Source organism: Gymnoscopelus microlampas, assembly GCF_963454915.1.
Source record: "Gymnoscopelus microlampas genome assembly, chromosome: 7".
Classification (NCBI taxonomy): Eukaryota; Metazoa; Chordata; class Actinopteri; order Myctophiformes; family Myctophidae; genus Gymnoscopelus; species Gymnoscopelus microlampas.
In genome coordinates, this window is record NC_139944.1 from 50,373,521 (window position 1) to 50,389,153 (window position 15,633).

General features: G+C 42.9%; 1 protein-coding gene across 2 annotated transcripts in view; it reads right to left on the bottom strand.

Moving 5' to 3' along the window:
- Window positions 1-15,633, bottom strand: part of pusl1 (pseudouridine synthase like 1) — a 39,560-nt gene extending 23,927 nt beyond the window's left edge. For both annotated transcript variants that reach the window (XM_084061256.1, XM_084061255.1), the window contains exons 1-4: window positions 15,388-15,633; window positions 14,635-14,695; window positions 13,803-13,990; window positions 8,792-8,941 (exon numbers count right to left, since the gene is read on the bottom strand). In XM_084061256.1, coding sequence (XP_083917382.1) covers window positions 8,792-8,941; window positions 13,803-13,990; window positions 14,635-14,695; window positions 15,388-15,446 — 458 coding nt within the window. In that variant the 5' untranslated portion in view covers window positions 15,447-15,633. The remainder of the gene's footprint in view (window positions 1-8,791; window positions 8,942-13,802; window positions 13,991-14,634; window positions 14,696-15,387) is intronic.

Sequence of the window (15,633 nt, forward strand, 5' to 3'; positions counted from 1 at the left end):
ATGCAAATCTATACTTTTGCAAAGTCAGCCAATCACATTACAGCTAGTGTCATCACCACTAGCTGTAATGTGATTGGCTGACTTTGCAAATTCAGGACTGTGATTGGCTAGCGAAACGCATGACACATGTGCAGCCCTATGAATAGCAGTATGGACTTAAAAAAAGTCACCTATCCTTTTTTTAAGTGAGTCATGTTGTGATGACCACACACCGCCCACTTCACACTGGGGGGGGGGGGGGGGGGGGGGAGAGAGAGAGAGAGAGAGAGAGAGAGAGAGAGAGAGAGAGAGAGAGAGAGAGAGAGAGAGAGAGAGAGAGAGAGAGAGAGAGAGAGAGAGAGAGAGAGAGAGAGAGAGAGAGAGAGAGAGAGAGAGAGAGAGAGAGAGAGAGAGAGAGAGAGAGAGATATATTAAGGTTTCCCCGGGCTAAATGTTCCCCCCTAGGCTAAATTCCACCCTTTACCCACAGTATGAAGCTGTTGCCACTAACCTTACATCAACAGTAATGTTGGAAAGCCTGGTTTCTATTTACTGTTCAGAACACAGATCCTATCTAGAGCCCTCCTACTATATCCAGTATTTTCCACGAACACAAACTGCTCAAAAAAAGTTTGGAAACTTAACTTCGGTCAATTATATCTCTACTTTAATAATACCAATTGGGCATTCGTGGAATGAGAAACACAGCAAAACGTGTAGCACCTGGCAAAGAATTGCCAAAATCCCCCAATATGCTTCTGTTGGTAATCGCTCTTGTTTTGAGCGACCTGCCAGCACACACCTGCTGAGAGGTGTGTGCTGGTCACAGGTGAGTGACTGGCACCTGAGCATGGGTTCTGCAACTTTGTTGAGTTGGAGTGTGTATGCTCCAAGCAGTAACACTGCCCCCATGGAAAGATGCCACGTTTGTCCCTTCAGGATGAGGCCTGTGCAATAGGGCAAGTGAAGCTGGTGTTCCGTTATGCAGAGTGACAGCATTATTTGGTGTCAGCCCTGGTACCATTTGCAAACTTAGGACCAAGTTCTGTGAGACTGGTGAAGTCAACAAGGAAGACAACAACCCAAGACCCCTTGCTTCACTGAGGAACCATAGATTTCCAGGCAAGATTTGCACAACGGAACCAAAGTTGCAGGGCCCATGCTCAGGTGCCAGTCACACACCTGTGACTGGCACACACCTGCCTGTAAATGGTACCAGGACTGACATCAAATAATGCGTAATCTGTGTAACGGAACACCAGCTTCACTTGCCCTATTGCATGGGCCTTATTCTGAAGGGACAAAGTGGCATCTTTCCATGGGGGAAGTGTTACTGCTTGGAGCATACACACTCCAACTCAACAAAGTTGCAGAACCCATGTTCAGGTGCCAGTCACTCACCTGTGACTACTGGCACACACCTCTCAGCAGGTGTGTGCTGGCAGGTCGCTCAAAACAAGAGCGATTACCAACAGAAGCATATTTGGGTTTTTTTTGGAGGCACTACCCAGACGTTTAGCTGTGTTGCTCATTTCACGAATGCCCGATCCTTACAAGCTGTACCTCCTTGTAAAGGTGAATACTGTAATGAACGATAAAAATTATATAAAACACAATACCAATTGGTATTATTAAAGGGGAGATATAATTGACCGAAGTTAAGTTTCCAAACTTTTTTTGAGCAGTTTACATGGAAACACAGAAGCCATTTCCGTATCCACTCTAGACCGGAACTGCAACCTGCAAAGCGAATTGATCCCAATCTACGTTGACACAAAACTATTGCCATCTCCGCTAGTCTCTTCTTTCGCTGTCATCTCTCTTAGTTTCATCATTATAGATAAACAAAGTTCTTCACAGTGGTGCTGGCTGCAACAATGGGCTCAAACCATAGCCGCCCTATTCAGTCAAAGCCCATGTGCAAGTTCAGATCGACTCAATGAGGAGATAAATGGATGAAGACAGACAGACAGACAGACAGACAGACAGACAGACAGACATTTCCACAATTACAGTAGGATAGTATTATAGTAGGATATTGTAGGATGAAGCAATGTAGGTTATCTTTAGTATGATACTTTACTTGTCTGTCCCATTAATGCCATCTTTTTGTTAGACTCTACAGAGTGCACCAGTTGTCCAGAGGAACTCTGGTCCAATCCCCAGCGTGACCACTGTGTCCCTAAGCGCATTGAGTTCCTCTCCTACCATGAGGCCCTGGGTATCTCCTTGACAACCATCTCGTTGCTAGGCACACTTATCAGTGCCATTGTCATGGGAATCTTCATCTATCATAGAGACACACCCATGGTACGCGCCAACAACTCAGAACTCAGCTTCCAACTTTTGCTGTCACTCAAACTGTGCTTCCTGTGTTCCCTTCTGTTCATTGGCCGTCCCAGACTCTGGACTTGTCAGCTGAGGCATGCAATATTTGGGATCAGCTTTGTGCTGTGTGTCTCCTGTATCCTGGTAAAGACTATGGTGGTGTTGGCTGTGTTCAGGGCCTCCAAGCCTGGGGGCGCAGACATTATGAAGTGGTTTGGTGCCATGCAGCAGAGAGGAACAGTTCTGGTTCTTACTTCCATCCAGGCAATAATCTGCACAACCTGGCTTGTGTCTGCCTCACCAACTCCTCATAAAAACACACAATACCACACTGATAGGGTTGTCTATGAGTGTGAAGTCGGATCAACAGTTGGTTTTGCAGTGTTACTAGGTTATATTGGTTTACTGGCACTCCTCAGCTTCGTCTTAGCATTCATGGCAAGGAATCTTCCAGACAACTTTAATGAAGCCAAGTTAATCACTTTCAGTATGTTGATCTTCTGTGCCGTATGGATAGCCTTCATCCCAGCATATATCAGCTCTCCAGGCAAATATGCAGATGTAGTGGAGGTATTTGCTATTTTAGCATCTAGTTTTGGCCTTTTGGTGGTACTGTTTGGACCAAAGTGTTATATAATGCTTTTGCAACCTGAGAGAAACACTAAGAAGTCCATCATGGGTCGCGGTGCCACAAAGACATAGAAGCAGACATTCTATTATCTGTGTGTATTTTATAATAGTACATCTTTAATTTCTGAAAACATTATCAGTTATATATTCTGTTTTCTATCAGATTGAACTAAATGCAGTAATCCAGTCAGAGATGCCAACATCTATTCTATCATGCAGACAAGTTAGGTAGCTAGGGTCTAATAGGCGGTTGCTAGGGTATAATATGTGATTGCTAGGCTCTAATATGGTGTTGCTAGGGTCTAACAAGCAGTTGCTATGCTCCACTGTAGCTAAATGGCATTTCCCCATTGAAATAAAAGGGATTTGTTATGCAATTAAAAGTGAAATATCTCTAAAAGCGCTACTTATTTCAAAAAATCAAATGGTAGCCGATATGTCCTAAGTAGGCCAAACTTTGTAGAGTCAGAACGGAGATCTAGCTAAACGTATGAATTTCCCCTTTGAAATGAATGGGATTTTTTTGGCAATTAAAAGTGAAATATCTCTAAAAGTACTAATTATTTCAAAAATTCAAATGGTACCCGACATGTCCTAAGTAGGCCGAACATTGTAGAGTTGGAACGTAGTTTGTAGCTAAAAGTATGAAGGACTAGTTGCCGTCAAACATAGAAGCAGAAATTCTATTATCTGTGTGTATTTTATAACAGTACAGTACATCTTTGATTTCTGAAAACATTATCAGTTATATATTCTGTTTTCTATCAGATTGAACTAAATGCAGTAATCCAGTCAGAGATGCCAACATCTATTCTATCAGCCAGACAAGTTGGTAAAAACTTTAGAATGTTGCAACTTTATGATTTTTCAGTCAGTTCACTTTAATAGCATGTCCTGAATTGATGCAAACTGTTTGTTTCAACCATTAATCATCCATTCATTTAACTTTAAATAAAACTGTGACGTCAAAGGATCTGCTATGATGTGTTTAATTCAATCATTTAGATTTCAATCATTTCAGTTGGGAAATACGGTACATTTAATTCCATACTATATTTCAGTAACACATTTTGTATCTTACAATATTATCATCCAATATGTAACTGCAAAGAAAAATACATTATAACTAGAAAGTGCTGTTCCTGAAGAAACAATGTGGGATCGCTAAGAATGTTGATGGTATTGAGTATTGCCCTGCGCCCCTCCTCCTCCCCCAATGTGCAGTATTGATAGCCCTGACTTCACAACATTTGGAGCGATGGCTACTGCACTATGGTTGGTTGGGGTACACCTAGGGCCCAGGTAGAACCCACTTAAAGCCCGCATGGGCAAACCCAGTTAGGACCCGCCTCGGTCCCACATAAACTTGCCTAGTTGAGGCCCACCTAAGGCCCAGGTAGAAGACACGTATATCCCACAAGGGCATCCCAGTTGGGACTCAAGTGGATCCCGCTGACATTGCCGACATGGGCTCCATATGGTTTAGCCCACCTTGAAACCATATGGGAACTACATTGGCGTGCTGGCTGGAATGCAATAGTTCTCCACAAGACACACAAGCCCACAAAATACACAGTCTTTCTCGTTGTTGTATTCAAATAAATCCCATATGGGACTCTGCCTCTTTCTCCCAACTTGTTTTGCCGACGCCATTATGCCAAAGTAACGTGCTGCTCTGCTCTGCTCACGGTGCCGAAAGTCAACAACAACGGCAACCGGAAGTCTCGCCCCAAAGCACGCTCGCCCCCATTTCTCCCCCGTACCATAGCAGGGGAATAACGCCGGATTTGCCCTGGGGCGACTGTGTTTTGGGGCGAACTCAGTCAGAGTACCCACGGTCGCGCAAACTGCAGTGAAACTGGTGGGGAAATGAATAAAATTAATTTCAATCCAAAAGGCTTATTAAAACGAAAACTAAGGGTATTTTGACTATAATTTCAGTTAGTTTTGTAAACACACAATACAGTTTCAGTTAGTTATCGTTTTTCTCTTTTCTTTTAGTTTTTATTTAGTTTAGTTAACTGAAATGTTTTTTCACCTTTAGTTTTTGTTATTTCGTTCGTTTTCGTTAACTATAATAACCTTGATTGTAAGGCATTTGTGGGTCAGAAAAAGCACCTGTAGAGACCTGTTTACTGGATATACAGTCTAAAAGGGCCCTATAGGATGGCCGGGGGCCCTGTTAAGGCCTATAGGAGGGGTCTTGTATGTATTTCAGAGTTAACCTATATACATTTGGGGGCGCCCGCTGGCCTAGCGGTCCATACGCATACCACAAAGGCTGATAATCCAGCTTGACAGCGTGTCACAAGTTCGACTCCCGATCCCGACGACCTTTGCTGTGTGTCACCCCCCCCATCTCTTGTCAGCCTACTTTCCTATCAATAAAGGCAAAAAAAGACCCAAATGTATATCTTTATATAAAAAAAATCCCCTATATACATTTGAGTAAATTGCCCAAGGGCCCCTGGTACTGGTAGTCAAGGGCCCCTGGGCACTGGCCTGGTCTATAATTCATCCACGGTTGCGTTGCAACACGTGAGCTTGTAGATCGGCTATTCTAGGCGAAGAGATTTTGTGTAGAAGGGTCAAAACGAGTTGGATTCAAGTCTCTACAAGTACATTTTCATACCGTAGTAAAATAAACGGAACCCAAGTGGTTTCCTCAGAAATCAACCGTATAGGAACGCTAGGGTTCATGTGGTTTAATATCAGGCTTTTCATCTTTAATTATTCCTAGAAGTACTGTAAGAGTGAATGTTTCAAAGAAAATAGGTATTTCAGAAGTGAAAAGGTCAGGATATATACACAGCTAACTAGGTCTCAGTGTTCCTGCCATCAAGAGCTGAGTAATTTATTCATTGAACTTATGTAAATTGCTGATGCTTGGTTGGGTCTCGTCTTGTGAAGGGGTCGCGCCACGTGAGACGGCGTGCCGCGAAGCATGCCAACCTCCGCCAACGCTGGAGCCAGCCTCTCCAGGGCGCTCCTCCGACTGCCGTCGCTTCTTAACCCATTAAGACCGGGAACGCGTCATCTGTGTGTCATTTTTAGGTTTCTTTGGCTATTCAAAAATAGCAGATCTACAAGCTCATAGCGCGAGTGCCGCGCTATGAGCTTGTAGATCTGCTATTTTTTGAAAATTAAAACTGTGAAAATGTGTGCAAATCCTTGAATACATTTTTTTTAAGGCAAACGTTTGTAACTCAAATCTTTGCTTCTGGGGGATTCTACAAATGTCTTCTAAATCCTAACAGTTAAAAACAAAACACAAAATGATGTTGCTATAATATCAGTGGTTCTCAAACTTTTTTCATGTCAAGGACCCCCCAAAATGACATGTATTTGCACAAATGTTCACAATTATTCAAAAAATAGCAGATCTACAAGTTCATAGCGCGGCACTCAGTGCCGCGCTATGAGCTTGTAGATCTGCTATTTTTGAATAGCCAAAGAAATCTTAAAATAACAGAGATGCGTTCTCCGGACTCAAAGGGTTAAATACTGTATGATGTGATAGAGAGAGAGATGCTGAGAGGTGTTTGTGTGGATAATTTAAGACTGGCACACCAGAGTTCCCTATGCTTTTTGGAGGAACTTTACTTTACTTTGTTTGTTGTCCTCCCCATGACATCTCCCCATCTCTCATTAGGGTTGGGATCCTCATCCTTTATGATTTTTGAGTGGTGCCAACCACTCCTACATTTGACCTTGTGTGTTTGCGTGTCCGTCTGAGCACGGCCTCAAGTGTCCGTTCCGAGCACGGCCTCAACAACTGCAGCTGATTGCAACACAAACCAGTTACACTAATTCAACACAAACAGGAGACAGTGGAACACATGCGCCACTTAAAGACATGCACACACACACACTGGCTTCGCGGAATTATCTCATCAAAGGCACCACTCACTTCACACTGGGTGTGATTTCTACAATTCCGATAACTTAACGATTCCCTCTTAACGGCCCGATTCCTTAACACTCTCAGAGTTGTTATGGTGGTCCTTTGAAACGGTTCCAAATTGTGATGGAACCGATTCCGGTTTCTCAATGTTGGATCCGGTTCCTCCGGCTTCCTATGGTTCCGGATCCCAACCCTATCTTCTCATTGGCTTCAGAGCTTTGTGGACATTGCGAGAGCCACCATTTTGTTGTGGACACGTTTGATATCAGATTTGAATGATCTTCTGACTAAATGATGATGTAATGGGTCTTGAAAATGTGTATGGTCTGTATATTTGTTTGTCAAATTTATTTTTGAGAAGTTTAGACTGAAGACCAGATTAAACACGTAAAACATAATTTTGCCCTGGAAGGGCACAATGAGTCAGATAGAAATAACGTTTGATACTAGTCTGTTGAGGGAGAGAAGTGAGGTGGAAAGAGCAGGATGGGGAGAGAGAGAGAGAGAGAGAGAGAGAGAGAGAGAGAGAGAGAGAGAGAGAGAGAGAGAGAGAGAGAGAGAGAGAGAGAGAGAGAGAGAGAGAGAGAGAGAGAGAGAGAGAGAGAGAGAGAGAGAGAGAGAGAGAGAGAGAGAGAGAGAGAGAGAGAGAGAGAGAGAGAGAGAGAGAGAGAGAGAGAGAGAGAGAGAGAGAAAGAAGCTGTTTTGAGAGGAGAAAAGAAAGGGGGAGAGAGAGTGACAGCAAAAAAAAGCAAAGTGCAGTATAGGGGCAAGAGAGAGCGAGAGACAGAAACATAGTGAGAGTAGCATGATGATGCGTGGGTGCTGCGCTGTGTGTGTGTGTGTGTGTGTGTGTGTGTGTGTGTGTGTGTGTGTGTGTGTGTGTGTGTGTCTAAGCCTGCAGCTCAACTTGGCCTAGTTTCCCCAAAAAGTGAGGAAAGAAGAAGAGCAGTGAGAGAGCACACACACACACACACACACAAGATTTGTACGCCAACGTACGCCGGCGTAGCTTGCCGAGAAATAGGCGATCTACAAGCTCACAAAGCATCGCAAGCTTGTAGATCTCATATTTTTGGTTCATACGCTCATAACTGCGTGTTGCTTTTCGAAATGTGCTTTTTCACCCCCCACCACCAACTCCTATCACGGATACAAAAAAAAGAACATCCTCCTCCGCATTCACAACACCTAAGCTACTAAGCAGCAGACACACACACACACACACACACACACACACACACACACACACATACACACCCTCAACTCTCTCGCCTTTGTTTGTTTTTATTTGCTATGACGGCTCAGATAAGCCCTTTTTGTTTGACTGGCCCTAATTTGCGGCTCATGTGTGGCGCTTCTGTGTTAACGTTGTGGATTATTCATGTGTTGTTTTGCTCTATTGCTGTGGTTTCATATGAGCTTATTATGTGTGGCTGTGTGTGTGTGCGTGCATGCCTGCGTGCATGTGCGTCCAATTTTCAATACTTTGTGCTCCTACTCCACTACATCTCAGAGTAGAGGCAAATATTATACTTTTACTCTATTGCAATTATTTGAAAATTTTAGTTACTAGTTACTTTTTAGATTTGAATTTAAAAAACATGCATTAAGCCCTTCAGCCCTATTTAGACTTTGGCTATTTGAAAATAGCAGATCTACAAGCTCACAACGCGTCGCGATGCGACGCGTTGTGAGCTTGTAGATCTGCTATTTTCTAAAGATGCACTATGATACCTTGTGAAATGGGACATTCTGCATAATGAGTACTTTTACTTATGGTACTTTTTAAGTATATTTTGATGCCATTACTTTTGTAGTTTTACTCAAGTACATTTTGATTACCGGACTTTTACTTGTATCCGAATGTTTTTCTACATTGCAGTATTGATACTAAAAAAAAAAAGTTGAGTACTTTTTCCACCATTGGGTATTAAGCTACAAGGAACTCACGTGTTGCGGAGCGGCCAGCACAGACTGTGCTCGGTGAGGGGAAGCAGAGAGCGGTGGGACACGCCCTGGGCCAGTCTGTAGACATAGGTCCTGGACAGGGCCTTGAAGCGGGCATGGAAGTCACCCGGCACTCGGTGGGCGTGAGTGATCCTGGCAGAATGAAAAGAGAAGCTCGTCAGTCGATGCACACACAGCTGTCTTGATTGTATGATTTAATGTGGTCGTAAAAAAAAAAAGAAGAAACGAGCGATGTTGACATTTCAAGATGTCGTCTTGGACGTGAGATTTTAGGCTAGAAACAGAACTAACTGCCAACTAACCCTGCGTCCCCGTGAAAATGAACGGTCTCGCTTCGCTTATTCTCTGTTCTTTCGATGGATTAAAGTTACAATCTCGCGTGCTTACAGTCACCTCTCGCGCGAGTATAAAGCACTATACCGTTGGAAAATAAACAAATGAAAACGGTTGCTTATCAGGCAATACCACAACTTTTGCTGCCAAGGTGGGCATGTGAAAACAGTCTCTCCCATTGCCATTCCAGCAAGTTATGCAATTTAGCTGGAAGAATTCTGGCACTGTAGTGAAAACACAGCTATCGCGACCCTATTTTGGGTCATTATAGGCCGAAGAAAAGATGGAGAAATAGCAGATCTACAAGCTCACAAATGTGTTGTGTTGTAGATCCGGCCATTTTTTCACTATTTGTTGTACAACGAAGCACATAGTATGTATAGGGCGTGGGCGTATAGGGGTGTTGAGATATTAGGTTTCAGTGAATGAGATTAAAAAGTCAGCCAAATAACTTTTAATAGCATATGAGCTCTGTGTCCAATTTCATGAGAGAAATGCTACTGTGAAATGAACGTAAATTGAGAGAGAGAGAGAGAGAGAGAGAGAGAGAGAGAGAGAGAGAGAGAGAGAGAGAGAGAGAGAGAGAGAGAGAGAGAGAGAGAGAGAGAGAGAGAGAGAGAGAGAGAGAGAGAGAGAGAGAGAGAGAGAGAGAGAGAGAGAGAGAGAGAGAGAGAGAGAGAGAGAGAGAGAGAGAGAGAGAGAGAGAGAGAGAGAGAGAGAGAGAGAGAGAGAGAGAGAGAGAGAGAGATGGGAATGAGGGAATGACTTGCAGTACAGGGCCTTAGGTCCAAGGACTTAGCCTTGACATAGTAAGTGCTCTATCAGCTGAGCTATCAGGGTATAAAAAAATAAAATAAAAACATAATTGATTGTTGCTAACTGGTTTTATTTCCATGTTTTTCATGACTGTTCGTTTTTATTTCCATGTTTTTCCTCGGATTGAACAACCCAAAAAACGGGAACAGTTTTTTAAAAGCCCCATTTATTTGATGCCAACAAGCAAAAAAAAACAGAGCAAATGTCACTGTCCTAAATGTCAGCCTCACAGCTTTAAACTCACAAAAGCATATCCATTGTCATAATGATAAAAGGGCTGTGAATGTCAGTGCCAGAGGGCCTGAAGAGCCAGGGGCTCAAACAAACATGATTAGCATCACAATAGAAAGCAAAGACCGGGGAGTCTTTTGATGTGATTCCACTGGGAGCAGAGCTAACATAGGCTATTTCCTCTAGAACTGCATATCGTCGCTGTGGGGCTGAAAGAAACCTCTTATCTCCATATTCTAACTTTTTTTTTTCACAAATTAATGGCCCTACTTGATCATACTACAGCGTCGCAGAGATGCATCAAAAATAGCAGATATGCAAGCTCGAAACGTGGCGCGAAGCGACGCGTTTTGAGCTTGTGGATCTGCAACTTTTTCAGTTTTTTAAATATATATATTTTTTACTACATTTTTATCCCACGATTTTGCGAGCCAATTCTTTTTCACCCAGTGCCAATTGTCTAAGTAATCCTGGGCGCTACACTCCCTCTGCCAGCCTATGAAGAGCCGAGCTCATGCCTCCTTCAATGCATGAGAGCTAAAAAGCCTTCTTATCACCTGACCGGGGGAAGTTTCCCCAGTAGGACGTAGCGCATGGAAGGAACACGTTATTCCAACCAGTTCCTTTCCCCTCCATCCATCCTGAAAAGTAACAGTTTTGGACATATGAGGATTCCCACCCGACATATGCATATGCACACACATATTGGCATGGGTTATGCAATAGGCCTGCTTCAGAGAGGATAATGATTCTATATATTTTTAACGAGACATGGAGTGTAGGCGGTGGGTGTACTTATGTCGTACACCCTGGGGGCAAAGCACGGCGCACGTGTGTCATTGCAGGTTTACAGCCGATGCAGCTGTCATTGTCATGGCATGTCCAGCCAGCGTCCAAATGTAGGCTACTTGCGCCCATCTGTGCACCCATGGGTGTGTTATTGGGTCTTAAAACGAGGTGTAGTCAGGCTCAGGCAAAATTGTTGGCGTAGTGCTGTCTTCTAGGTGGAGTGAGAAAAGTCTGAAATGTCCCCGCTGTTTAAAGAGTGCATTAGATCAGGGGTTCTCAAACTTTTTTAATACCACAACCCCATATTATGAGGGAACATTTTTCCCATCGCCCCATGTATGAGGAGTCTAGTGGCCGCCCTCTTCACGTTGGTCGCGACAACCTCACTTTCCTTTTTTTTACCGTTTCTTGATGATAAAAAAAACAAAAAAATTGGTTTGCCAATGCGCAACCCCAAAGGCACCTTCCCGCAACCCCACTTTGGGTCGTGACCCATGGTTTGAGAACCGCTGCATTAGATAGCAGATTAAAGCTGTATAGACTGGTCTGCAGAAGTGTTAATTTTGTCGACTAAAACTATGACGAAAAATGTTTGTCGACTATCTTTTTTCACAGATGAAAACTAAATAAAAGCTAAATAAAAACCATGGCATGATGATTAAAACTATGAGTAAATATACTGACAATTTCGTACGGCACAGGAAGAAATTACGCTTCACCGGCGCGTTTCATCGTTTTAGCGCTCCTTCAGCAGCAGCTGCTTCTAAATTTCGCCCCCCAAGGTTGGTGCCCTGTGCTTCAGCACCTAAAACACATCCGTTAAGCTGGCACTGAGTGGAAATGTGCCATGTTGTGCCATACTAGAACAGTCTAAATAAATCATTCATAAAAAGGAACTTAGCATGTGCTAAGTGGACTGCATGGCAAGACAAAGGACTCGGGTGTTGACATGGGGACAAAAAAACTAAACGTGTCTAAGAAGAATCTAAAAAAGTTCCCCTGGCCGTGCTTCTCCTTACAACCAACCGGAACAAACTGGTTGGAACCAACTGACACCGCAGTCCTATTTTAAAAATGATAAATGATTATTATTAGTGGTAGAATTGAGGAGGGGGGGTGTACTGTATATAACATATCATCTCTGACGGGTGGAAACCTCATATGTTCAGAACTGTTACTTTTCAGGATTCAAATTCAAAAATAGCAAAAGCAGCAGATCTACAAGCTCATGAGCTTGTATATCTGCTATTTTTGAATAACCAAAGTATAAATGCTATTTTCACACATTTAGCTGGGGACCCCCCGTGTGTGTGTGTGTGTGTGTGTGTGTGTGTGTGTGTGTGTGTGTGTGGGAGTGAGAGAACAACTGTGCAGGCACATGGATATGAAAACATGCCAGTACAATGTACATCAAAGATGTCTTTTCTGGCTACACTTGGCATGAATATCTGCGTGTGTGTGTGTGTGTGTATGTGTGTGTGTGTGTGTGTGTGTGTGTGTGTGTGTGTGTGTGTGTGTGTGTGTGTGTGTGTGTGTGTGTGTGTGTGTGTGTGTGTGTGTGTGTGTTGAGGAAACTAGGTTACGTTTCCCAGGGAGTAGATTGAGTGTGACACCCAGGCGGTAAAGAGGAAGCACCCGCATCTGTATTCTCTGCTTAGCCCAACATGAAGTGACACACTTCACCTGCCCCATGAAACCAGTGCACGCACGCTCACACTTACACACAAAATATTCAAAGGGAGTATTCAAAGTAGCCATGTGGCCTACCAACCACATGCACTGACATCATTGTGTTGTTACTTAGTTCATTTAAACCACATTAACCACCCTGGTCTCCAGGATTTTCATGAATGTTCTATTTTTTAATGTTTCAATTCAAGTGTTCTTTTTTTCCCCCCAAAAGACCGATAAAAATAGGGAACACAGATGCTATAATGACATCAACTATTCTTCTCGCCTGTCTCTTCGTGAGCAAAAGGCCTTGACCAGATTCTGATCATACAGTATACTGTAATAAGACCGTGTAAACAGAATCCAGTTGCGTGAAAAGATGCTCAGTTGGTTTCTGTCTTCCGAGATTTAAGATTGAATAATTTATAACCATTTCAATGAAACATTGAATGGAATTTGTCTTGATGTTTGTTTGCTCAGGGTAGACAAGACAAGAAATACAAATACACATCAGCATAAACATATAAAAAAATAAAACATACTCTCGCCATGCCTTTCGGCCTGGCGGAGATAAAAAATACTCCAACAAAATGAATGTGTCTGGAGCATAAAAACGCCACCAGGGGACACAGTTAAGTTGTGTTCATGTCCTGAACTGAGTTCAGGGCCCTCACTGTCTCAGGAAACAAATGGCCTAATAACCTTTTTTCCTGAAGGAATGGGGACAAAAAGTGCAGGGTTCCCTGATTATTTTCAGACCAATCCTTACTTCAACTTAAGCTGTATATACTCCACTTTTGTGATTAGCAATTCAGTGGCTAAAAAGCACAATACATTAATAATGCTGCTTGATCAAGACCCTTAAGGACACTTAAGGAGGGATGAAGGGTACATTGGGAGAACGATGCTGAAGATGGAGCTGCCAGTTAAGAGGAGAAGCAAAGGAAGGCCAAAGAGGAGGTTCATGGATGCGGTGAGAGAGGAAGGACATGCAGGTGGCAGGAGACACAGAGGAAGACGCAGAAAACTGCTGGAAACTGATGATCCGCTGTGGCGACCCCAATGGGAATTAGCCGAAAAATAATAATTATGCGATTAGGCGATTATGTAATAATAGTGATAGCCCTAATCTGAGGACAAAGAGGGGACTCACTGGATTTGCTCTGGTATCAGGTGGAAGTTGAGGGCCCCGACCAGGACGTCCTCGGTGAACGGGGGCTTGTCGTCCCTGCGCTGGAGGTCAAAGTGTGCCGAGTTGGAGAGGCCATGGACGCCGGCGTCTGTCCTGCTGGAGATGTAAACACACGCTGGAGTGACGGGCTTCAGCTTCCTCAGTGCACCCTGCAAGGAGACAGAGAAAGGGTAACCGGACCGCTCGCCCCCAAAACAACACACTCGCACCAATTTATTTTTCCATGTGGATATGAGTCTGGCCGCACAAGGGCGAAACGTCTTGCCGTAAAGGTAACCAGAACACTCGCCCCAAATCCCAATTTTTCTGCACGCCCCAGTGGTTCTTCTATTCGTTTTACCGACCTGGTCTGGACAGCTGGCGTAGCGGTCCGGGCACCTAGGCTGCTAATGACCTAGGCTGCCTGACAGCGTGTCGCAGGTTCGAATCCTGATGCCGACGACCTTTGCTGTGTGTCGCTCCCCATCTTTCTCTCCCCATTTCCTGTCAGTCTACTGTCTACACAGTATCAATAAAGGCAGAAAAGACCAAAAATATATTTAAAAAAAAACGTTGGTGGCGACCGTTCCGAGGTCGCCGGATTTGACCCGGGGCGAGCGTGTTTTGGGGCAAGCGTTCTTGCATTCGGCGTAAAGACTAAATTGGGGAGAAAATGGGGTAAAATTTCTCTGGCACTAATGCTTTTATTTACTGGCCTGCTGTGTGCTGCTGTTAGACATCATTTGAAGATCAATGAGACCATAAATACAGCCAGAGAAAAGAGAAACAGTGACATGGATAGATGATTAAATACCTCCAAGTAATCCTGAACTCCTTTCACCTCCTGCTGTTGTGGAGGCACCTTCACCACGCCTCTGAAAGGAGAGATGCATTACAAGCATAATAAACACTACAAATAATACCAGTCAGTGATGGAAGAAGTACTCACATGTATTACTGAAGTAAAAGTATCAATACTGCAATGTAGATAAGATATACTCTGTTACAAGTATAAGTCCTGTACTCAAAATGTACTTGAGTAAAAGTACAGAAGTATCTGCATCAAAATATACTTAAAGTACCAAAAGTATACTCATTGTGCAGAATGTCTAATTTCACAAGTTCAAAATGTATAACAAATCTTTTGAAAATAGCCTCACAACTGCAACGCACTGTGAGCTTGTAGATCTGCTGTTTTCAAATGGCCGAAATATATATAGCGTGTGTTGTAATAATAATAAAAATCTACAAGTAACCATAGTAACTCAAGTTTTCATATAAATTGTAGTGGAGTAAAAGTACAATATTTTCCTCTTGAGATGTATTGGGGTAGAGTACTGACATTTGTAAATACTGAATAAAGTTTAGAAATATATATATATACCTCAAAATTGTAATTAAGTACAGTACTTGAGACTGAGTACATGTATTTAGTTAATTTACACCACTAGATTAATTGCAAGCATAAGTTACTATTATTATTAATAAGTTATAACCACAATACCCCCAAAAAATGCAGAGGTTTCTCTAGTTAACAAATATGCAAATGTTTTGCTTAATATTGTACCTGTATTTTGTTCCAATGTATTGAAAAAAGATGAGATAACGTGGACAGTTGTGCACCATGATCCTTCAAGGTTTCTGTCACACTTCTTCAGCATGTTTCTCAAAGAAGCAATACAAACAAAAGCTAAACGGTTAACTAACTGTATACATATTATAAAATATCTTATTATTACGATTCTACATCTGCATAGAAGTCCATAGAGGTTGGTTTTGTAATCACAGGGAGGTTTGTGTTGCTGTTTCACAT